Here is a 25,989-nt window from a genome sequence, read left to right as displayed (position 1 = left end):
TCGCCCCCATCCCCCGCTCATTTCCTCTCGCACCCGGGCTCGCCAGTCCCTCCTTCCAAGCGCCTCTTCCAGCCCTGGTCTTCCTCTCAGGCTTGCCCCCCTTCTCCCCAATCTCAGTCCTCTCTCCTCCCTACACCCTACCCCCTTCCTTCCTCTTCCCCTCCCCCAGCCCCTAGCTCCCCTTGTTCCTCCGCACCCGTTCGCCCCTTAACTCTGTCTCCGCCCACTCTGCGTCGGCCCCTGGGTCGGGGCTGCGCTCCACGTGTGGACGATTGCGCTCCAGCCCCCACTGACAGCCGCCGCCTGCCGGCCCGCCCCACGCTCCGCCGAGCCTCAAAACCCCCGCGCCGCGCCCTCGTCCGCCGCGTCTTCCCCGGCGTCCAGCCTCCTGCCCTCCCTTTCACCGGCGGCTCGCCCTGGCCCCGCACACCTCAGCTTGGCTCCTCAGCCGCCGCCGGCGCGTCGCTGCCCCGCGGGACTCCAGGCGAGCCGGGAGGAGATCCTCTTCTTTGGGGGGCGACTTTTGTTTGTTTGTCGGCTTCTTTCTGGTGACTTTTGCAACTTTCTAAGATTTGTTCCCGGAACGCACGGGAATCCGCGGAGGCGCTGCGTGCAGGCCCTTTTTTTAATTTTTTTCTTTTGAGGTCCGCTTTCTTTGTAACTTTACGCCGCAGCTGCTCGGGTTACTTTTGTAATTTCCCGCCCCCGCCCGCTGGCGGTCCTGGAGTCGCTAGGGGCCGTGGCCCGGGGGATGCAACGTGGACCGCGCGGGGCTGCCGGCCACACCGCCGCCGCGCCTCGCCGCCCGCTGCGCTAGAGCCCGCGTTCCGCCCGCAGCCAGGGGGCCGGCGCTCGGTCCGGGGCTCCCGCTACTGCAGGGAGCCCAAGCCCCAGGGAGTCTCGGGAGCCTACGGAGGGCTTGTTAGACCCTGACTTTTTTCAGGCCGCGCAGATTTTGTCTCCCAGCACTCTCTTCTCTGCGGACCCTGGTCCGCGCGCTCTCGGCGCCCGCGATGGGGAGACGGCGGCGGCTGTGTCTGCAGCCCTACTTCGTGTGGCTGGGCTGCGTGGCGCTCTGGGCGCAGGGCACGGCTAGCCAGCCCCAACCTCCACCGCCCAAGCCGCCCCGGCCCCAGCCGCCGCCACAGCAGGTCCGACCCGCGGTGGCGGGCTCTGAAGGCGTGTTCGCGGTGCCTGAGTACCGCGAGGAGGGCGCCGCGGCTGCCAGCCGGGTCCGCAGGCGAGGACAGCAGGACGTGCTCCGAGGGTAGGTGGGCAGTAGGCAGCGGGGGATCCTACGCTTGGCAGCTTTCCATCCCACCCCTCCCTAAACCTGGTTCTGGTGGCTAGAGCCGCGGCCCCTTCCACCAGAATCCCGAGGACTCCCAGGAGCGCCTCCCCCTTTTCCTCCGCAGCTCAGCCGGCAAAAAGCCCTCCCTCGGGGGGTTGGGTCGAAGGCCCCCAGGTGTGGAAGGCACAGCGCAGACTGTGCCCGCGGTGCGGGAACAGGTTCTCAATGTCGGGCGGAGGGCGGGCTTGAGTCTACTCCCCGTCGGGGCTGGTGGAGCCTGCCTGCTCCCCACCGTCGGGGGCGCAGCTCCTGAGCCTTTTGTTTGCGAAGGAGTGCGGGGTTTAGGGTTTGCTCTAATCCTCAAACTCGAGCGCTTCACCTTCCAACGCGCCTTCCTTGACACGTCGGGGCCAAAGTAACAGTGGATTAAAGAGGGACGGATTTGGGGACGAGGGCAAGGATTTTTGAAAGAGTCTTTCCTTTGTTCTCTGCATCCGGAGCCCAGAGTAGTAGCAAATTATATGTTTCCATGTTTCTTTTTGCCCTTTAAAAAGGCAGTAAGGGAAGGCAGATGAAAGGCAAGTTTTAGACGTTTCCAGCCCTCCCCCATTCAGCCAATTTACTTCCATGTCTGTGCCCCAAGTCCCAAGAATTTGTAGTTTGGGTTTGTTTGCTGTCCCGAAATCTTTTCGCCCAGGGTTTTTGCTTGGGAAAACCGCTAATGTGTTACCATACACTTCCCTACGTGTGTGTGACCTCGCTTGTCCATCGCAGGCCCAACGTTTGCGGATCCAGGTTCCACTCCTATTGCTGCCCGGGATGGAAGACGCTTCCTGGAGGAAACCAGTGCATTGTCCGTGAGTGCTTGATTGGGGTCCCACCTTGTCAGGGCCGAGCTCTTGGATTCAGATGTCTGGGACACAGTTGCTTCTAGAATCCAGTGGCCACAAAGCAATGATAATTACGACGGGGACCCGTTTGAGTGTTAAGGAGGAAGCAGCCGGTTTACATCGAAGTTTAGACTTCGCTTCTAGACTCTGTTGAAGGGCAATAATGATAAAAGTTTCAAAGATACTTGGAAGTTTTATCTTTCTGAGTCTATTAATACAAACTGAAGGGGGAGTACAGCAATTCCCTAGATAACTCAAAACCACTTTTTCCTAAAGGAGTCCAGATAAGACCACAATGTGATTATGTAAATTATCTGGCTTTTGACTGCATGAGGTTTAGGCCTTTTGAAGATCAAGCTTTCTTAGGCCTTTGTACAAAACCACTTTATTATCTCTGGTTTCATCTCAACAGCCACATAATGTAGATATGAAAGGAGCTCTCATAGGACTTAGACTTGACCCAGGTCAACAAAATTTTTAAAAGAACTCTTCCCAAGTGGCTTGACCGTTTTTTTTTTTTAAAGATATTTAAATTTAGGATTTACAGGCTCTACATCTCATAGTGTACTGTAGATTTCCAAAGTGCGAGGCTTCCAAAGTTCTGCATCTTTGACCTGAAAAGTTTTATTCTTTTATTTAGTTTCCAAATTGTGTACCTAGTGCTCCCAAGTTCTAACTGGAGAAGTCATTAATTACCAGCCTCATAGTGATGGACTGTGGGATGTCTTATTTCACATGCCTGTGAATTCGTGAGTTGAAGTGTGACTGACCTGCTCCGTGTATTTATCTAGCAGTCACATTTATCTTGTCGGGAGGAGAGCCAGGTATCATAGACAGCACATTCATTTAGAGCCAGTCTTGCCTTTAGATTGACCTTCATGTTCTCCAGGGAAAAAATAATTATGCAATTGTGAACAGAGAAAAAGGGCAAGCCACGCTAGCCAAGGGATAATAAGAATGTAGTGGCATTTCCGACTCTATATTTATTGGTTTTGTGGGTTTGAGATAGACCCTTCATGTTATTTCATGGCAGTTTTTAAAAAGGAGTGAAGTTTCATGTGTTGTGAAGACTTTTTTTCTTGTAAGTTTTTCTACTGTAAAAATACCACAATTTCCAGTAGGGAAGCACAAATGGGAAACAATGTGTTCTTTAAAGTGATTCATGAGTATTTTAAATAAATCCTCTGATGATAAGCCTTTAGTAAAAAAGAAACAAAGGGTATTACATTCTTTTTTCCCCAACGCAGAAATCCTCTATGTGAGGCATATATGGAGGGTGTATTTACCCTTTTAGGCCAGTAGGGCATACTTTGCCTGCTTGAAACTTAACGTGGTTCCTAGACTCCTACAACAGCTTGTCACTCACCACACACCTGCCATACTAACTGGGATGACTTAGGCACTGCGGAAAGTCTGACTCACTGAATGTAACGAATGTGACTGCCATTATTGAGTTGGAAAGCAGCCGAGAAGAAGGGATCTGTTTATGGTATGTGTTGAAAATCCGTAAAGTCAGATTTTATTGGATTGGTGTGGAATGGGAATTCCAGAGAACAGAGCCTTCCAGAATACTTGAAGTAGAAATACATATATGTGTGTGTATCATTCATATATATATACATACATATATATGTATATGGCCCTCTGAATGTCTGCTTTAAATACTTACAGTTTTTCAGCAACACTGTGCTCTTTATTTGTTTAGAAGAACAACTTTGCAAGTCTCAGAGCAACGGTGACTATTATAGCCTGCTTTTCTACTACTTGAAATATTTGGGTGCTTATGAAATACATTGGAAGTTACATGCATCATAAATCTCTTTAAAAAAAACTCTTAAAAAACTCAAAATCATAAATTCTGTAGTTATCTTTGTATCACCAAGAAACATATTTATATATATATATATATATCTCATATATATCAAGCACTTAGAGTTTATCTACAAAAATATTAGCACATTAAAAAGATAATTCAAATACCCAAGAGTATAAAACAGTGCATAAAATAGAGGAAGAATGTAATGCCCTTTTATTCTCTTATATGGATCTCACATAAATTTTGAATTTTAATATTTTTCTGCTCAATTTAGTAGTACAATTCTTTTTGACATTTAAAATAATATGTGGAGATAATAACCAGACTGAAAGCATTATCAAGTCAAAATCAAGAATTTTCATTCTAGGACTTCCTGGTGATAATAAGTTATTTATTATATTTACTGAATTTTCACCATTTAGCAAAAGACAAAGTTCTGAGGCAACTTACAAAGAGATAAGTAGAATACAAATCAAATACGAGGACCAAAGACTAATTATTTCATTTATATATCAGCATTTTCTCTTTATAGAAGGATATTAAAAATGATTAGCTTCTAGAATTTTAATCTGTTTGGTGTTGACTAGGCTTCATGAAGAGATGAAGATAATAAAAGACAAATGTATTTCTCAGATTATGGAAAACCTAATGTATTTTGATTTGTGTTTCTGTGTTTGTTGTTAGTGTTCTTAGTTGTGGCCTGCAAAGATCATTGAAGTACTTTTGAAATTGCAAATATTTGTTTCCAAAAAAATGGAATTGACTTTCTCACTTTTCATTTTTTTTTAAAATCTTGTTAGAACTTGAAGCATTGGGAAAGTTTATTAATTTATTTGTGAAATTTTGCTATGAAGTGCATTTTGATCAGTGGAATAGGAAAGGGTTGGCCTGAAATCACAGCATTTGAACCTAAAAAGAACTCAGAATACTCCACTATAACCCCTTTGTTTTATTTTACCAAGAAGAAAACAAAACCCAGCGAAGCTGTGTGGTCTTTTTCTAAACTTTCACTGGGTCCATAGCATAGCAAGAGTTCAACCTCAGACCTTTTTCATCCTATGTCCTCTTTACTGTGCTGGGCATCTTCTCCCAGCATCAGAGACACCCTATCCCCCATGTCCTCTTTCCCTCTCCTTTCATTATTTCTGGGTCTCATGGTTTTCATGAAGGTAGGAGGGACAAGTAGTTAGGTGAGGCATCTCATAGTTTGGGATGAGTGTGAGGAGAAAGGGCCTTCACACTCTGTCTTCTCACTGGCTCACAGACATAAAGCTCAGATCTGTGGTAATGACAGGAGTCTGTTGTCTGAGGATGACCATTCTCCAGCCATGAGACCTTCCTTGGGTTTAGGACGGTAGGGACACTTTGTAGATTACCTATGCCTAGACTAAATGTCAGCCTGTTGGGGGTGAGGGAGCTTTGGAAGAAACAATATTTTAGTGGGCATGTGTCATTGGAAAATTATTGGTGATCTGAAACTGTAGCACATTTTAAAATTTAGTAGTCAGTTCTATGGCAGGAACTATGTTCTTCGCTAAAATTAGTTTCCTATCTTCACACTATGATCTATGACATTTTCATTTATAAGTGCTAATGGAGATGCTGGTCATATTACGTGGATGTCAAAAGGCAGTTTGGGGAAGAAAAAAAAATGACTCGGTTAGCTCACTTCTGTTTTTTTTGTTTGTTTGTTTTTAAAGATTTTATTTGAGGGGTGCCTGGGTGGCTTAGTGGGTTAAAGCCTCTGCTTTCAGCTCAGGTCATGAACCCAGGATCTTGGGATGGAGCCCCGCATCAGGCTATCCGCTCAACGGGGAGCCTGCTTCCTCCACTCTTGCTCTGCCTGCCTCTCCGCCTACTTGTGATCTCTGTCTGTCAAATAAATAAAATCTTTAAAAAAAATTTAAAAAAAATTTTAAAAGATGAAAAAAGATTTTATTTATTTGAGAGCATGAGCAAGTGAAAAAGAATGAGTAGGGGAAGGAGCAGAGGGAGAGGGAGAGGGAGAAGCAGACTCCCCGCTGAGCAAGGAACTGTGTTGCAGGGCTCCAGGATCATGACCTAAGCTGAAGGCAGATGCTTAACCAACTGAGCCACTCAGGCACCCTGAGTTAGCTCACTTCTATACAACACACCCTTTACATTATTGGGGGTCTCTGATCTCTTTGAAAATTGTGAGATGGGGCTGCCTGGGTGGCTCAGTGGGTTGAGCCTCTGCCTTCAGCTCAGGTCATGATCTCAGGGTCCTGGGATCGAGTCCCGCATCGGGCTCTCTGCTAGGCAGGGAGCCTGCTTCCTCCTCGCTCGCTCGCTCTCCCTCTCTGCCTACTTGTGATCTCTCTCTGTCAAATAGATAAAATCTTAAAAAAAAAAAAAGAAAAAAAAAAGAAAGAAAATTGTGAGATGCCTGTCTAGCTAAAGACACATGCACATTTGCATGAATGTTTATAGTTAGTTTGAGAATGTTCCCAGATTCTCCTCTTGTCCTCATGGATCCAGGCATGGAGCATTAAAGCACATAGGCTTTGTACACAAATAAAAAATTCAGTTGTGGGTATAGAGATGAATTTCTCAGCTCTTAAATGAACTGATTCTAAATATGGGAGAGACTTTCCATTTGAAGGCACTCAACTAATGATTTTGAGGATCCATGGTATGTGCTGTGTCAGTGAGCCTAACATTCTTTGCTGTGATGACCCTCATACCTTGGAGGTCAAAGCTGCAGGAGGCTTTGACTCTCCCTCGATCAAAATGTGGCAGCAGCTTTTCTGACCAGCAGGATATAGGCTAGGTTGTGGTGATAGCATGGGAGAAAAAAGGCTAGAGGAAGGAGAGAGGGATTTATTAAGGAGAACAAAGATTGATGATGGGGCAGGTCAGATACCAGCTGGGAAGGAATGTGCATGGAACTCCTGGGGCTTGGCCAACTGGTTAGGGCCTGGAGTCTCTGCCTCAGTCCATTTTACATTTTCTATGTCTTGTGAAAAGACCACTTTTCCAGAGTGGGCTATGTTTTCTGAGGTTTTGTAGGACCTCTGGGTTTCCTCAATCCTTCTAGTTCCTTCGACCCACACTGTCATCTTGTGGTAAATTCTATGTATAAATGCTCTGCCTTGAGTGGAAAACATGACCTGTACTGATAGAGTTAAAGGACTATGGAACTTGAAATAGTTTCATTTGTTTGCAGATTATCATAAGGATATTTGTGAGGCCATCTCATGTCTACGATTGGTGATTTTGTTGCATATCTGAAATCAGACATTACATATCCTGTATTTTTTTATCTTAGTTTTTCCAGGTTTACTATTGTTGACTGTAGCTTTCTTGTTTTGTATACTGTGGTTTATTACCTAATTATTCCTTCACTTTCGTATTGTGCTTTCTACAGCAATTTGTAGAAATAGTTGTGGAGATGGATTTTGTTCCCGTCCTAACATGTGTACTTGTTCCAGTGGCCAAATATCACCAACCTGTGGATCAAAATCAAGTATGTTCTTTAGATGTGATCTTATTTATTGCATTATTCTGAAGCTTGTGAATGAATACCAAATGTCCTTTTTAACAAGGATGTATATGTGGATTATTTTCCTCATTAGCTAGATCTGCTTTAATCTTTGGAGTCAAAAATCTTCAGTGGCTTCATTATTGCCACCAACAACTGATGGGGAGGAGGATAATGATTTTTTATTAAGCAGAATGGTTTAGTTCTGGTCCAGAAGCAATGTGTCTCTGCAGTAAAAGTGCCTGGATTCGGTGGAAAAGAAATTCTTTGTGAATAACTTAATGAACTATAACTTACTGGGTTTTTGTTCTGTGCCAGATGCTGTTTTATGTTTTTGATTATAGCATTTTATTTAATCTTCACATGAAAACTATGAGATACTATTACTATCCCCTTTTACAGAGAAAGGAGTTTGGCACACGTGAATTAAGTAACTTGCCCAGGGTAACATAGATTTGAATTCATGTATTCTGATGCCTAAACGTATAGCTTCCAACCCTAGGCTCTGTTTATTGCCTTTGCATAATCCTGCAGTCCATGTCCTATTTCATGGATGAACTAAAGGAGAAAGATAAGAGGATTGGGATGATAACAAATACTATATACTGACCAGATGCTCTACGTATATTAACTCACTTTGCTTTACACGTATTAACTCTCAGCAGTCCTGTGAGATCACAACAGTGGAGTAGGATTGTGTTATTCATGACCCAAATCAGGGTTGTCAGGTCTTCAAAACTAATCTTTTAGGCTGTTGTTTAAGATGAGATTATAACAAGGTAGGAGCAGATAATATTTATTTAATTGCTCAGTAATTACATAAAAATTTAAATCTGCCTCAAACCAGAGTGACGTTGTTTAATTTTTAGCATTTATCTCTCTAAATTTTCTCAGAAGAGGTAGTAGACAATGTGTCTGACTCAGAAATTGAAGATTCAAGATTTACATGATCAATGTCATTGTCTTCTGATGAAACTTCTGTGTAAAAACTTCTAGTTTCATTTTTTTTGAAAATTATGTGTCATTTTCTCGGCCTTTAGAAGTTCATCTTCGGGGCGCCTGGGTGGCTCAGTGGGTTAAAGCCTCTGCCTTTGGCTCGGGTCATGGTCCCAGGGTCCTGGGATTGAGCTCCGTATGGGGCTCTCTGCTCAGCGGGGGAGTCTGCTTCCCCCCTCTCTGTCTCTGCCTGCCTCTCTGCCTACTTGTGATCTCTATCAAATAAATAAATAAAATCTTTAAAAATTTAAAAAAAATAAGAGTTCGTTTTCACAATTCATCCAGGCTTTCTTGACCACCCAGATTACCAGATTTCCTTCAGTGCTTTCAGGAGCCTTCCTGGTCTGACTGCCTCGAATATATTCTGGCCCTTATTTTCATTAATGTTGTCTTAGTTTACTCATATATGCCTTCAGGGAAAAAAAAATCCTGGAGAAATTTTACGGGTTCAGCTTCTTAATCCTCTTCCTGGGCAGCTGAACATTGACTGGGCCAACCCTCAGTTTATGGTATATAATTCCATAGGGAATCCATGAATTTCTATGGCCTTGAGTAGTACTCCCTTTTCATCAGGAATGTTTCTCTCTTTGCCAGTCCTTATCCTACTTCACTCCTTCAGGGCATTTAGCACCATTATTTGCCCTCTTTGTGAAACATTCTTTTCCCTCCACTTATGCAGTATCCATGGCCACAGTGTTTTCCTGGTTATTATATTTTAGTCTCTAGTCTGCATCCTCTTCATTAGACTTTGGCATTGTCAAGAGTATGGCCTCCCTGGATGAATTTATTTACATAGATGCCTTCAACTACTACCAGTATGTTGCTAACTCATAGTAATTGTCTTCAGAATAGATCGCTCCAGTGAGCCTCCTATTCACAGGTTCCATTTCCTATTCCACATCTCCACTTGAATGCATAGTAAATGTCTGAAACTTGGTAGCAGGACATTGAATTCATTGTTGCCCACAATCTGTTTCTTCCAGTTTCTCTTGCTTCAGCAAATGCCACTTCTCCTCCACCCAGTGCCTAAGCGACTATTTCACTTTACTTTCTTCCTCCTTTTCTCAGTGTCAACTCTTTTAACCAGACCTGGGGGTCCTGTTGGAAAACATATTTTAAGTGCTTCTACTTTCTATTACCACTGATAGCCTGTGGTTAAGTTCCCCTCATCTCTTACCTGGGAGGTAAGAGAAGTTCCCCTCATCTCTTAGCCATTGGGAGGGTACTATTAGAGTACCCTCCCAGTGGCTTCTCTGGCTTCCACCCTTAATCTCTTCAGATCTGTTCTCTGCAGAGCAGCTAGAGGAATCCTTTAAAAATACATTGCATCACTTTACTCTCTTAAATCCTTTCAATGACTTCTTTTGCATTTGGGATATAATGCCAACCCTTCCATGGCCTGGGAGACCTTGGATTATCTGGCTGGCCTCCGGATCCCTCTCTAAGACCTTTTCTTCCCAGCCTGACTCTTTATAATCCTGTGACTATAAGTTTTTCAAATAAAGGAAACTCTCCACCATCCAAGGGATTTGCTGGTTCCTCTCCCCATGAGCTTCCTCTCTAGTACTTCTCATGCCTGGCTCATTCTCTTCTTTCAAACTCTTTCTAAGTGTCACATGAGAATGGTCTTGTCTCCCTCCTATCTAGATTTCTCCTTGGCTCCTGGCTATTCTCCTTTACAACACAGTTTCCTTTGGAGAACTTGTCACAATCTCTAATGACCTTGTAGTGTTTGTTTACTTGTGTTTTGTCTGCCTCTCTGTGGGAATGTTAGCTCCGTGAGGGTGAGTACTGAGTCTGTCCTTACAGGAGACACTCAGCCCCCACATCCTGAATGGTTACACAAATCCTCCCACCTCCTAGAAACTGTGCTACCAGTCACCATATAGTGATTTCTTTTAACACTGAGAATGTAATCTATTTTAAATGCCTAACAAATGCAAATATGCTGTATGTGTGCACTTACACAAATAAGTATATTATGGGTCATAACATTTCTGTAAAATACATTTGTCATTGAATTGGATATTTGGTTTTATAACTCACAGATGCTAAAATTTCAGTGATTGATATTTTTATATATTTTTGTTGTTGTTCATTGCAGTTCAGCAGTGCAATGTCAGGTGCATGAATGGAGGAACTTGTGCAGATGACCATTGCCAGTGCCAGAAGGGATATATCGGAACTTACTGTGGACAACGTAAGGAACATTGGAATAGACTTCATTTATTAGAAATTATTTGATTTCTTCTGATAGATGTGAAGTGGGTATTTCATACTAAGTTAAAATTGAAGGACCTATAAAGCCGATGATGATAAAAAAAAAAACAAAAAAAAACGAAACTATGTAGTAACCCATACCTTACAGCTAATTTCTAATTTTTATCCTAGATTTTTTTTCTCTTTTAAGATTCTTATGTTTTAGAGTGTTGATGTTGAATACCAGTAGTACTTCCTCAGATTTGACCCATATCACAAGTTAATATTTACTTTTTTACAAATCTTGCTTCATAAAACATGAATATTTTCCTGAAGACATGGTAAAGATTGTTGTGATTTCACTCTCTTTTGGATATCCAAAATTAACTCTAGGAGAGCCAATCTTAAAAATTGTCATTAGCTCATATATATTTAATTATGTAATGAAATAATGCAGGGCTCTAAAATGATTTTTAAAAAATGATAGTTCGTTGTGAAAGAGGGAGCTTTAATCCAGTTAAGGTCTTCTCTTCACTTATTGGAGCATATTCTGTACTAATTAAGAAATAACTTTTTAACAAAGATGTGGGGATGGTCACTCTTGGATTATGACATATCACTGGGGAACACGGGTGGTTTGTGTTTCGTAGATTGTGGGACTCTTGAATCCCCATATTTTCAGTCATGACATCGAAGAGCGTTGAATCGTATATAACAACAAACTCCCTTCTCATTTCATTTGGATTTTATCAGAGACAGTGTCTAGATTCACTGCTAATCTTCAAAGTCTCCCTAAGAATTTCTCTTCAACATTTTTAACATAGGAAGACCAAGTAGTAGGTATACAAGAATATCTACCTTGTTTTAAGCTAATCATATTTTTGTTGAAATTTTAAAAACTTAAATTGTTTTCAGTATGCATAAAGTGTAAAATTAACTGTTTTAACCATTTTTATATGCACAGTTGAGTGGCAAACCACCATTCTACTTTCTCTATATGACTACTCTAACTACCTCATAAACATGGAATCATACAGTATATGTCCTTTTATGATAAGTTTAGTTTACTTAGCATAATGTGTTCATGGCTTATCCTTGTTAGAGCATATATTAGAATTTCCTTCCTTTTAAAGCTGAATAATACTCCCATTTTGTGTACATATGGTAATTTTTTTTATCTGTTTGTCTGCGAATGGACCCTTAAGGGGCTGCCACCTTTTGGCTCTTGTCAATATGGATGCACAACCATCCCATTTGAGTTCCTGCTTTCATTTCTTTTGTGTACCATACCCACCCAGAAGGAGAATTGGTGGGTCACGTGCTAATTCTGTTTTTTTTTAAGATTTTTATTTATTTATTTGACAGAGAGAGATCACAAGTAGACGGAGAGGCAGGCAGAGAGAGGGAAGCAGGCTTCTTGCTGAGCAGAGAGCCGGATGTGGGACTTGATCCCAGGACCCTGAGATTATGACCTGAGCCGAAGGCAGCGGCTTAACCCACTGAGCCACCCAGGCGCCCCTGCTAATTCTGTTTTTAATTTTAAGAGCTGCCTTACCATTCTCCTTAGTGGCTATACCATTTTACACTCCCATCAGCAGTGTACAGGGGGTTCTACATTCTCACCAAAGCTTTTCTGTTTTGTGTTTTGGTTTTTGTGTGTGTATGTGTGAGTGAGATAGCCATCCTGATAGATATGGAGTGGTATCTTCTTGTGGTCATTGTTCTTAGTAAGATTGCCTTCCTGTTAGGGTAATACAGCTTTTCATTTATAAGTGCTATGAGGTTTTCTTTTTAAATGATGTAAAATAAGTAGTTGACTTAATGTAAAGAAAAATACTTTGTTCAGGTCAGGAATCAGCCATCTCTTTCTGTAAAGGCCAGAATATAGTTTAGACTTCGTGGTCCCTGTCACAACTCTTTAGCTCTTCTATTACAGTGCAAAAGTGACCATAAACCATATGTAAATGAAAGAACTTGGCTGTGTTTCAGCAGGACTTTATTTTTGGGCACTGAAATTTGAATTTTATACCATTTCCATGTGTCACAAAAATATTATTCTTCTCTTGATTTTCCAACCATAAAAAATGTGAAAAGTGTTCCTAACTCATGGCAATACAAAAACAGGTGGTGGGCCAGATCTGACCTGTGGACCACAGTTTACAAAACCCCTTGTGTAGGTAACTTTCAGGTATGGCTATAGCTGTTGAGGTAATCTGAGACTGACCAGTGTAGGAAGCTGAGCATTAAGGAATTGGAGAGAATACATTACACTGAGGCCAGTTTTCTTGCAGGAATAGGAGATGCCAATGTAATAACTTCTTTGGGCTAGGGTTGGCCAGGAAAAAGCTGGACAGCAGTGTAACAGAAGTCATAGCAAACTTTCTTTTTTCATGGATTATTTTTTTTCTATATTTTATTCCAATATATAGGTATTTTCCAAATTTTATACAATGGACTCCAGTTTACAACCACTAAGAAAAAACCTATTGTGAACACAATATTTATAAGGAGGCATATTTTTATACCTTTTTTATACCTAAACAGAAGTGTTAGGATATCTGATCGTATTTCTCTTTTATAGTACTCAGTAGCAATCAAAGAGACACAATTATCATTCCTAAAACTCAACCTTTTGTTGTGTAGGGGAAGAAAATTCATAATTACTTTAAAATTACAGGGGGAAGAGCCTTGCCTCAACTGATCATTCAGAGTATTAACTCAAATCTATCATGAAACTATCCACTTTCAGCCTGAATTCAGCTCCTGTATCTGTCTGGGGCATTTCTGTGTATGTCTGTATTTTCCTAGAGATTATGCAGAAAGCTGGTGTGTCCCTCCTCTGGTCTTCGCACAGAAATGGAAAGTAAAGGGATGGAAAGTAGTTTCCCTTCTTGGAGGAGATGCTTTTATGTTCGTCTTTCCTGTGCCAAACCATACCACTGCCCCCACACTTTTCAGTCAGGGGAAAGGGTCATAAGAGCTGCATATTTGAAAATTTGTTCACTGAATATCTCACGAGAAAAAACTCTGATTGCCCAACATTTACTGAGGTTAATAGAACATATGGTGTAAGCAAATTATGTAACCAGCAAAATTATTCACAGCAAGTACAAAGATGCAGGGTATGACACTTTGTACACATCATCTCAAAACCAGGTGTAAGGAAGACACTTGCTGAACTGTGCGACACAGAGAACATTATAGCACTGAGAGTAAGGAAGCAGGTATAACAATTCTCAGCTTGTGAATCCAGAAAAGTCCTGGAAAAACGTTTGCTAAAATGAGGATTATAAAAACATTTAAACTGCTTAGCTACCTTCCCAGAAATGTGGAAAGCATTCCATAGAAAGTGCTCTTTCATTCAGCTTGTTCACTGAGTTTCTCCTGTAAGCCCCACCTGTGCAAGGTGTTGGGAATGAATCAGTGAACAAACAAGATGACCTAAAGGTCTCATTTTAGCTCAGTGGGCGAAGTGTTTTAGACAGAGAGAAAAGCAGATTCACAGCACCTATAGTGGGAACAGACTTTTTCTTCCACCTGTTTTGTAGATACTAAGAAAATCCATGTGCCTAAAGAGAGGAAAGGAGGTAAAGATGGGAGGTGAGTTTAGAGTTGGTGCTGGATGGCCTTACCCACCAAGGAAAGAAATTGGGACTCTAAATTTTATGGGGAGCCATTGAGTTAGTTTGAGCAGAGGAGTGATATGATCTGATTAACATAAAAAACTTTATCACTCTGGCTGCTACTGGATTGTAGGAAGGGTGAGGAGAACATGAGAGGTGATTTATCAGCGCCTGCAGTCATCAGGTGCATGGTGCTGGCATGATGAGCGTGGGGCAAGTGCTTGTTTTGGACTTGTATTCAGAGGTAGAGTCTGTAGAAGGATATGTGTGCTGGTGGAGTGGGTGTGCTGGGGGAGAAAAACAGAAATAACGTTCCATGATGACAACTGGAGAATTTGGATGGAGCCCCAGAGGGAATGGTTGTGCCATTTTCTGAAATGAGAAGACTGAGCTGGGAGTGGGTTAGGCAGAGCTGCAAACACCGGATGGTAAGATTTTGTTTTGGGCTTGGTAATTTAAACAGTCTGTTAGACCTCCGATTGGAAAGATGGATGAGCTAAGATCTTCGGAGAGAGCTGACGGAGATAGGAACTTGGGAGCATATAGGGCCGGGTGAAGATCACTGGAAAGCTGGTGTGGAGAGTACATAGCATGTGGTTTTCGCCATTGCTTTTGCTTTATCCCATACCAGGTGTAAGCATTTCTTTCTTCCTGGGTGGTCAGCCTTCTTTCCATGGTGGAAATTTAGGAATATTCACATTTCTTTCCAACTCTGGTTGGAATGTAAATTTCCATTTCTGTTCTGTTTTAAGAAAAACTACTTCATAAAATAACTTTGATCATAACTCACTCTTAAGATGCAAAATTATCTCTTTTATTTATTTTTTACTCTACTTTTGTATGCATTGTCCACTTTTGCTGTTGTTGTTCTTCAGTATAACCTTTGGGTGATAAAGAGCAAGTCTTATTTTCATAGAAATACTCTGTAGAATAAAAGAGAAGGAGAATTAAAGTTTGTAGGACACTTTAAATGTTCAGACACTGTGCACTTTGTTTTATACATCATTTTATTCAATCCTCAAGCCCCTTTCAGGTAGGATCTATTAACTCAATTTTCAGCAGGGGAGCAGAGAATCAGAAAGTTGACGTGATCAGGATGTGTGGAAACAACAGAACTCATCCCTTCACTGCGACTTTCTCCCTTGCAAAATAGTGGGAAAAGAGGGGGAAGACGTTCATGTATTCCAGGATTTTTGGTTTTTGGTATCTGCAGTGGATCAAATTCTACAGTAGATGATGGGGATGCAAAGGCAAGCAAACTGTCGTTTGAGTTTGAGACCTCACTTTCCAGTTTCTAGTTTGAGACTTCACTCTCAGATAAGAAGTATTAATATAAGCAAATGGCTCGGTCAGTGGGTCTTAGCCTTTTTGTTCATGGGAGCTCTTTACATTTTTTTTTTTTTAATTATTGAGGATCCCAAAGGTCTTTTGTTAAAATGGGGGTATGTCTGCTGATACTTATCATATTAAAATTGAGAATTTTAAAAAACATTTATTTAAAATAATAAAATCATGTATGTTTACATAATTTTTTATGAACATTAACTATATTTTCTACAAAAAAAAAAAAAGTAATGAGTAGAGAGACATTGTCCTTCTAACATAGACCGATTAGATTAGGTTTAATTTGTACTGGACAGGCTCCTCAGGAGAAACTCAAGGATTAAGTAGTCTTCTTCTCCTACCTGGGAGTTAGAAGTCTGTTTTGGGAAGCCCTGAGAGAATCACTTTCTCTACCTAGTCCAGGGGTGCATTCTGAATGTCAATCATGAATGTTTTTTCCCAATCATGTGTTAAAGGCTAGCATGGGTCTCATGAGGGAGCACATCGGGGAAGGTGATTTCCATTTATATTTTTTACAGCTTGATGATATTTAAAGTACATTTCTCACATCATAATTAATTACATTAGATAAAGGCTACCTCTTTGCAATATGTGTTTTTAGCATTTGAAATGTTTAAGTGCTGTCCATTGTTTCTATGGAGTTCCATGCCACTGAGACTTCTCTGACAGGTTTTTGTTTTCTTCCACATTCCTGTCCACCCCCATCTTTCTCACGCTTCTCATGTCCTTTATTTCCTTTCCTTTATCCTCTGTATTTGTTCATCCTGTTTATTTCCCGGCCCATATTTCAGGACAGAGATGAGTTGCAAGTGCTGTGTAGGCACTAGTGAAGAAACAGAAAGTTGTGTTTCTTCCAAAGATGCACTTGTGCGAATATACATAGAATCCTTCTTGCCTTTGAGCAAAGCCTGATACAAAGAATTTTAAAGCCACTAGCACAGTGGTGCTTTAAGATAAAGAAGTCTTTTGTTTCAAAGTATGTTTTCATTTTATACTGTTAGCAGAACAGAAGCCACTTGGATGCTTTCTGGATGAGAATAGGTATTCTAGCTCAGTATTCGTGGTATGGAGATAGCAACACTTTGGCATTTTTAGATACCTGATTATTTACTGAGCTTCCCTTTTTTGATATGTACCTCATTTGAAGTGCGCACAGTTGTCCTTTGCCCCCTCACTTGGCTTTAATGTTTGAAGCTCTGTTTTTGGGGGCACAATTCATAGAATATAATCCTTTATCTGTGAGGATGGTTTTTATGTTTGACAAGGTGGGTGGATTAATAGACAAGCTCTTAGTACCAGTATTTTTTCTCAGAGAAGGCATGATTCTTGGATTCCAGTGCTGTCAGGAGAGTTTTCAGGAATGGTGGTTTTTCAGGGAATTTTTGGAACGGTCTTTATAGAGTGGTTTTCTCTTTGTGGTCCAGGCTGCTGAGGGTGGTGCAGTGGGGAAGAGGAGCTGCTCAGGGTCAGTTCGGGCTCTCTGTCTCTCTGGGGCCCACGGAGCCTGAACTAAATCCTGGTCTCCCTGGTGACAAGTGGAAAGGAGTGAAGGAGTGTATACTGCCTGTGTTCATCTTAAAAATTTGGGATTTGGGTTTAATTTTTTTAATAAAAATATTTATCATATTGACACACTGAGGTTTTTCCTTCTTTCCTTTTATATCCTGTATATACTCTGTACACTTAGTTATCTCTTGGTGTTTCATGGGTGAATTGAAGGTATTCCCCACCCAACAATGTTCATGTTAGATTTTTCTTTTCTTTTACTCACCCAGTCTTTTTTTTGCAGGGTGGGGCTTTTTTTCTTCTGATTTTTCCTTCTCTTTGTTGCCATATCCTCTTTATTTTTCCATATCGCATCCCTCCCTTTTTTCCTGTCTCTCTGCTGCCTATTGTCTGTCCCCTTTTTCCTACATTTCCCCATATTTTATTTTCTTACCTATGAAGTTTGATTATGGGGGTAATAGAAGTAAGATAACAAATTGGTTAGTTACATTCTGATAGTGTGAGCATTTGAGCCAGCCAATCCTTGTGATTCTGTTTAAAAGAAAGAAAAAAAAAACTTTTGCCAGATGTGTGCCTCACAATGTGATTTACATGAATTGTATAGGGTTTTGTCTCAATATACATTACATGTATTTATTTAAATGTGCATGCAAATTGTAACTTGTGTTTGAGAGAAAAGATCCATTATGGGCTGCCTCTATGCTATATGGTACAGATGATCTTTGAACAACACAGGGCTTAGGGGTGCCAGTCCTCCACACAGTTGAATATCTGTGTATAACTTTTAAATCCCCATAAACCTAGCTACTAATAGTTTTTGGAAGCTTTACTGATAACATAAACAGTGGATTAACGTATTTTTTAAGTTATACGTGCCATATACTGTATTCTTAAAGTAAGCAAGAGAAAAGAAAATGTGATGAAGGAAATCCTAAGAAAGAGAAAATAGACTTACAGCACTGTACCGTGTTTATCGAAAAGAATCTACTTTTGAGTGGACCAGCACAGTTCAAACCTGTGATGTTCAGTGGTCACCTGTACCTGGAGATTGACCATATAATGAGCTTCTTGCTGTGTTCGTGTGCAGCTGTCTGCGAAAATGGGTGTCAGAATGGTGGACGTTGCATTGGACCTAACCGCTGTGCTTGTGTTTATGGATTCACTGGCCCACAGTGCGAAAGAGGTAAGAAAAGAGAAATGAGACTCTCCTTTTGGAGAAGTCTCTTTTGTTTTAAACCAAAACATTGTATAATTGTAATTATACAATTACAATTTGTAAACAAAAAGTTGTATGATTTTTGGTTATCCAAAGAAAATTTTTCTGATGAAATTATATTTTTATTCATCTCTGATGATATCTGTAACTTGAACGGTAAGATTATGAGACATAACTAACAACAACTGGAGAATGTCCGTTTTTTGCCCCAGAGTGAGCTCAGTTCAGGAGGCCTGTGAAAGTTCTGTTGGGCAAGAGAAAAGGAGTGGAGGAATGAATGCTCAGTAGGCATCTAGCCTTGTCTACCCATGTAAATGGTCAGTCAAGCCAATATGAAACCAATTTACCATAATACAAATAGTACTTAAACTCATGATTGGTAGACTGGTGGAAATCTCCAGTGTTGATGTGCTAAATGATCTATTAATGGTGTCCTGGAATCAAATGGGTGCCAGTGGCCTATTAAAGATGTTTAATCTGGGGCACCTGGGTGGCTCAGTGGGTTAAAGGCTCTGCCTTCGGCTCGGGTCATGATCCCGGGGTCCTGGGATCAAGCCCCGCATTGGGGGGGGGGGTCTCTGCTCAGCAGGGAGCCTGCTTCCTCCTCTCTCTCTGCCTGCCTCTCTGCCTACCTGTGATCTCTGTCTGTCAAATAAATAAATAAAATCTTTAAAAAAAAATGTGAGAAATAACTCTTTAACATTAAACCATATGAGTAAAAATAATGTTAAACTAGAAGCAGTATTACATAACACTCATAAGGACATACATCTTCAATTTATTTTCCCAGGGCTTTTCATAGCATCTAAATTTGTACAGTGCATTCTTTGTTGTGAAACGTGAGAGTGTATGAAGCTATGCCGTTGAAATATTATAGATAAGTAATAGTGATGTTTTATATACGTATAGAGGTTTTAAACTGCAAAGAAGCCTTGTATTTAAAAAATTGTACTCATCACCCTGACAAAAACTTCATCTTAGTATTTGGGTTAAATCTTGAGAAGAAATAGAGAAATTGGAATTCTTGTTAAAGTTTGAAAAGAAAAATGTATGAAACCTTTTAACGTAGACTGGTATGTATATATACCTCATGGTATTTATATTATTCCTAAGGTAATTGAGATTTCTTGGGACTGAAATACATTCCGCAAATGAAAGAGTTTATGGTTATACTTAGGGCAAATTTAAATGCCTTTACCAGATGCTTTTATTTTGGGGAGAAACATTAATTATGAAATGTTAGCATGAAAAGGTAAGTTGTTGAGAATGGAATAACACAGATTGCCTACATAATGTTAAGTTTATTTAAATACTACAGAATGAGAAATATTTCAATTTAAAATTTCAAACATAATTTTAATTGGTGGAGACGATGTTCATTTTTCTGGAAGTCACATAACCTTCCAGAAAGGTTCTCTCGTCCTGAAGCAGATTTCAAGGTCAATTCCTAATTGGCAAAGGAATTGGGCAGTTTCAAGTCAGAGGTTTCCAGGCATTACATCATCATTCTTCAATAGTTATCCATTCATTAGATTTGTTAGTTCTTACTACATTTATGGGAATCTAATAAAGACGTACATATATCTTACATGTACAGTAGCATGTTTTCAGAAGAAATTACAAAATTGATTAGTTAATGAATTGGACTGAAGGATGTTTTTAAAACATGTGTTTGCTTCTTTAAAATCTTTTTTAATTACTAACCTTCAGATGAAAGCTCTAAAACTTTTTTTCTTCCAAAGTTAATAATTTTCACTCTTGAGTTGCACATACAAACTTACACGTTTTTAGAAGATATTTTCAGTGGAATATTTTAGAATGTAATAACTAATTCCTGTAAAACGTAGAGTTGATAATTTTTCTTAAGAAACATTGTCTACTCACATATACAAGGAATAGTTCATTTATGTTGAGTGTAATGAATATGAATAGGCTCACATGCCCTGTTAACATTTAAAGTTCCTATTGTGTTTTTCAGTTACGGAGTTTCAAAATATATGTTCTTTGTTCTCTTAAAAAAAAAGATTTTTGTGATATGAGGGATGTTTTTCCTCCTTAATGTAGGACACATATAGTTTTCCTTGAAATTAGCCTCTGGGGATCAGTTTTATCATACAACTATCTAGGCTCCTGGCAGACTGGTTTCTGGACTGGAGACAGAGACTGAGTGGTAAATGAGTGGCTGGCATGAATATGGTATTTAACTTGAGTCTTGGTGCTGGGTTAGCTGAACCCCTTTGGAGTTCTCTTCTCACTCATGCTGATATGTAAAATGACCTTTTATACTTAGCATTAAAGAAAGACTTCTTATGGCCACTGCTGATTATAGAAGGCAGACAACTCTGCTGTGTCCAAGGCACATGTAGAGACTCAGTCTTTTGGCTTCTCTTTCCGAATACATGGCATTTAAGGAAAAAAAAAAAGCTAAATAGTGTGCTTAATATATATCTGAGAATACAGAGAAGTGGAATTAACATTGTATATCAAGACCTGGTGCTTTTTTCCTCGAACATTTAAAATGTACCTTATTATTTATCAGTAGAAATTTGGTGGAGGTTGGGTGGGCAGGCAAGAAATGTATTTATCTAAGGAATTTCTGGACAAAATGTAGTGATTACTTCATCACAAATACAGCCAGCCAAAAGTCCTTATTTCAGTTTCTTTGACTTAAATGATTGTTGAAATCTTGAATTTTCCTTAAGGCTTATATGAGGACCATCTGTTAAAAATATATCCTAGACTCTTTTAAATTATCCAAAATATATTACTACATGCTGTTTTTATCATGTAAACATGACTTTCTTTAAAAATGCATAAATTTGGTGAAATTTCAAATATCCTTGTATTTAGGGACATTTCCTTAAAAATGTACATTTTTCAGTAAATGGTACCTTGAAAAGGAGCATTGGAGATTAACTTCTTAATCTATTGATATTTTTAAGAAAAATTCCATTTGTTAATCTGAAGCTACTTTATAAAAGGTGAGATCAAATGTTAAAAGCCTATGAAATATAAACTTCAAAGTCTTTGTGTAAAATGAATCAGGGATGGATTTCTCTTCAGAGTAAGTTTCATAAAATCATCCAGTTGAAGAACCTCATGCATGATCTCATTGTCTAAAAGCCTTTTGGAGGAGTCACTTAGCCTCTGCTTGAATATCTCCAGTCACAGGGTTCTTACTCACTCATGCCATTGTAAAGCAGGGTTTTGTGGTCAGAATTTGGTTTTTCAAATGCTGTGTTATGGTTCTGCCTAAGCTAGACCTTTAGGAGGTGGATACCCCATCCATTATTGTCCACTTCAGTGGGCATGATGATGGTGGCTCTCTGAAAGGAGCCACTCATAGTCTTACCCTTCAGTTTTGCATATTGGTAACTTGAAGTCGAATTATAAGTTCTTGAGTTATTCTGTGTATTTGTGTTCATCCACCCACATTTCAGGAAGTAAAGTAACTGGGACAGCTATTCAGCCTACTCAAACCATATCTAGATTCTCCAAAAATAAGAGTGGAAGCAGGCGAACTAGGGTTTTCCTGAATTCTGGTAATTAGGTAGATCAGACCTAAGCATGTTCAGAAATAATTGATGCATGTGTTAATTAATTTCATGGTTTTGGAATTTATTATAAAGTACACATGGTGAGTTTGTTCAGCCTATGAAGTAACAACAAATAAGTGTGACCAGGAATACAGGCGAGCATGGTGAGAGAATAAGTGGGTATATTATGCAGGATTCTATCTACTATGGATTTGATGCTTCCAAGAAATGTATAAGCAGTACTTTCAGAAAAAAATTCCTTCCACTGTAATATTCTTATCTAAAAGAAACACATTTATTATGAAATAATTTCAAAAATATGATAAATAAAAACATGTAATTCATAATTCTTCCAGTCAGAATTAATTATTTTACAAAATTTAGGGGGATATGCTTTGAATACTTTTTTCGCACTCTACTTCTATTACTTACGAAGGTTGGGATCTTTCCATTCTTACTGGAATCCACCCTTTTGTAACGTGAAATCTGCTTGTATCCTGCTCCTCATTTGTGTTATGAAATATATTACATTATAGATTGAAATAGTTTTGTTGCATATTGTAACAATGAGGGCCAGGCATCTACATTCTCTACAATAATGCCATATTTGTAAAGTTATTTTCTTGGTGTCCCAGATGAAGGAACTTTGCTCAGGTAAAGCTTATGGTAGTGCTGGGAAGCTTGTAAGGATGAAAAAAAGGATATCAGACAATCTAATTTAAGACCTTAAACTCAATTACTATGGTAGCTGCCTGCATGCCATAATTATATTTCTCTATTAATTGACATTTAGGGTCATTTCCAGATTTTCTTTTTGGTTTGTTGCCTATTTGCGTTTTAGCAATGCCGTGATAAGAATCTGTATAGATAAATCTATACATATATATATAACCTCAATTTTATTCTTAGAAATAGAAATGCATAGAAATGCAACTGCTGAGTTGTTGAGTATGTGAAAATTTAAAGCTTTTGATATATTCCATTTATTTCCCTCTTTTAAAAAGGTTTTTATCTTTTATTCCTTTGGTGTTATGTGTAGAAAGTCTTTTAGCATTCCCAAATCTTAAAAATATCTATTGTTTTTCCCCTAGCGCTTTGGAGATTTTATTTCTTTTTGCTTTTCTAACCATAAGTTAGAATATATAGGAGGGTAATTTTTATTTTTAAATGAAATAAATGTATCTATTAATATTTTCATGTATCTTTTGAGTGTTTATTAAGTGTTAGGCTAGGTAGTTGGAGCTCCGGCTGCAAAGACAATGTAAACTGTTAATGAAAAGCAAACTTAACAGCAGTAGCCATCTTCTTAAACATTAAAATGGAATACAATATGTAAATAATAGGAGTAGGGACAACTTAATGTGAGAGCTCAGGAATACTTCCTGGTTAAGTGAGAATTAGAAATGTCTTCAGGCAGTTAATCTGAATGAAAGCAATATGACTCATTATAATGAGAAAAAACCGTTTTAGACTAACTCCTGTATTGTTATTAGAAGATACACCATGATTGACTTTTATGCTAAATAACTTTAAACTCCATACTTAAGTATCAGTTAGGACAATCACTGAGCTGAACTTGTTTTATAGTAATAAAATGTCTGCCTTTCTCTTGCACTCTGTTGATTTAGTGAAAAAGAAATTAAAAGGAACAGAGAGACACTGTTACCAACCACAGATGTCAAACTCGGGAAGCGCGCCCACACGCACGCACACACACATACACATATTTCTATACTTGTGAGACTGTTAAGAACATTTTATAACCTCACACTCTCTAAGCTAAACTTAACCTTAAATGGGCATCAGAGAAATACCAAAAGATCTGTGGGAACTTTACTTTTTGGCACTAGCTCAGATGACATCCTTATCTTGAATGCCATTAAGCACACAAGGGAAGGAAAATGAGAGCAAAAAAGCAGACAGTGGGAAGTAGATGGGAAGGGTGGGAAGAAAGAAAGGAGGGATGAGAGAAAAGGAAGGTGTAATGCTGAGACTAGGAGTGAAGATGCTAGAAGGGAAAGGTCTACATTTGAAAGATAATCATTGATGATTTGATCTGGGAGAAGCCAGAGCTCCCCTTCTCAGTCTTTGCTTTAAACCTCTGCTGTTGAGATGTGTGCAGTGAGATCAGATGTGTTGGCAGCCTCTTAGACTTCAATGCTTTACCTTTGAAACTCCTTTGAATTAAAGCAGTGAGCATTTTCATTTATTCCAGCTCTAAGTGCCCCTTATTTATAGATTTCTTTGCTTTTGGTTTATCTACCTAGAGGCAGGGAACCCTGCAAGAGAAAATTTTAAATATTAGAATATTTTATGTGTGTGTAGTTCCATAAATATTTTCCTCTTTTCCTATTTAATAATAGGAAAAGAGGAAATTTTTATTTAATAATTAAAAAGAAATGTTATATAGGATTCAGCGAAAAATAATAAATTGTTCATGTGTACTCTGTACATTTGACCCTTGAACAACATAGGTTTGCACTCTGCAGCTCCCCTTATATGTGGATTTTTTTCAGTAAATGTACTACAGTACATTAACTGAATTTTCCTTATGATTTTTAATCGCACTTTATTTTCTCTTATTAGCTTCATTATAAAAATCTAGTATATAATACACATAAAATACATGTTAATCAACTGTTTATATTATTGGCAAAGCTTCTGGTCAAACAGTAGACTACTAATGGTTAAGTTTGGGGAGTCAAAAGTGACATATGGATTTTCAACTGCATGGGGGTCAGTGTCCCTAACTCCTGTGTTGTTCAAGGATCAACTGTATTCCAAAAAATCCCAAACACTATAAATTCCCAAATAGCCTCTGTATTCAAGGGTTTTAGATAAAGAACTGTGGACCTGTAAGTGCTTCATGGAATTGTTGGAAAGATTAAAAGCAGCAATGTATTCAGCTCCTGATATATAAGAGGCAGAGTGCCTGGCGCATGGTAGGTGTCCACTAAGTAGTATTTGTTGTGCTGTAAGTACACAGGGTGTAGTCAGAATCAGAACTGAAATCTGCCATGTTTTAAGTACACAGCATGTAGTCAGAATCAGAACTGAATATTAAGACCTATATGACCTTGGAAAAGTGATTACCCTCTCTGATCCTTGTTTCTGCATATAAAATGCATGTCTTTCATGTAACCCTTATTTTTGTGCCTTAAATGAAACCGTATAATACCTGGCACCCATTAAGTGGTAGCCATTGATTTTAATCTCTTTTAACTGGACTCCCTATTTATTTAAAAAAAAAAAAAAGTAAATACGTTGGCTGGCTGTTCAAAATGGAAAATTCAAAAGTGGAATTTCTAATGGGGAGTAAAAGGATTTTGTTAATTACTTAAGTCATATCAATAAAGTTTCATGCTATCCTTGTTGGGAATACATACCATATATTTTTTTTAATTTTTTAAAAATTTATTTGACAGAGAGAACACAAGTAGGCAGAGAGGCAGGCAGAGAGAGGGAGAAGCAGGCTCCCTGCAGAGCAGAGAGCCCAATGCGGGGCTTGATCCCAGGATCCTGAGATCATGACCTGAACCGAAGGCAGAGGCTTAACCCACCGAGCCAACCAGGCGCCCCTACATACCATATTTTAAGGGAGGCTCACCTTCCTGGTATGAGAATTAAATGAGAGATACAGTGCCTAGCCAGGGTGTGGTACAGAGAGAGTACTCAGTGAATGATAAGCTATAATGGTGAAGAATGAAAGCAAGAGATGATAGGATTTCTTGTATGAAAATTGTCTTGATGAAGGAGAAAGATAATTCCCAGATTACTGAGACTGTATCAGATCAAGGTTCATCAGTTGTGAGCAATGTTAAGTTTCATTGTTTAACTTCTGTAGGTTTTTCTGTGATAATGCACAACAATAAACTGAAAGATGTATGTATCATTATCATGACTTTGCATGTTATGTGGTTGAACTTTTTAGACCCTACTTACGTTGTTTTGATGTATTTGTGCTGTAAATACCAGTGTTATGGCCAGTACTTACTATTTAACTGATCTCTTTGATCTTTGTCTCTCCCTTCACTGTACACAAGGTCTATTTCTGATCTTTTTGCAGTAGA

The 25,989-nt window shown here is 39.4% G+C and overlaps 1 protein-coding gene across 1 annotated transcript in view; it reads left to right on the top strand.

Annotated features, from left to right (window-relative positions):
* Nucleotides 1–250: 250 nt before the first annotated feature.
* The window catches only part of FBN2 (fibrillin 2), a 251,941-nt gene continuing 226,202 nt past the window's right edge, over nt 251–25,989 (top strand). Inside the window, exons 1-5 of the mRNA XM_047730648.1 lie at nt 251–1,267; nt 2,066–2,148; nt 7,386–7,484; nt 10,600–10,695; nt 18,255–18,350. Of these exons, the coding sequence (XP_047586604.1) occupies nt 1,014–1,267; nt 2,066–2,148; nt 7,386–7,484; nt 10,600–10,695; nt 18,255–18,350 (628 nt within the window). The 5' untranslated portion in view covers nt 251–1,013. The remainder of the gene's footprint in view (nt 1,268–2,065; nt 2,149–7,385; nt 7,485–10,599; nt 10,696–18,254; nt 18,351–25,989) is intronic.

This window comes from Lutra lutra, chromosome 5 (assembly GCF_902655055.1).
Source record: "Lutra lutra chromosome 5, mLutLut1.2, whole genome shotgun sequence".
Lineage (NCBI taxonomy): Eukaryota > Metazoa > Chordata > Mammalia > Carnivora > Mustelidae > Lutra > Lutra lutra.
The sequence above is the reverse complement of the archived record's forward strand: the minus strand, read 5'-3'. Positions and strand labels throughout refer to the sequence as shown.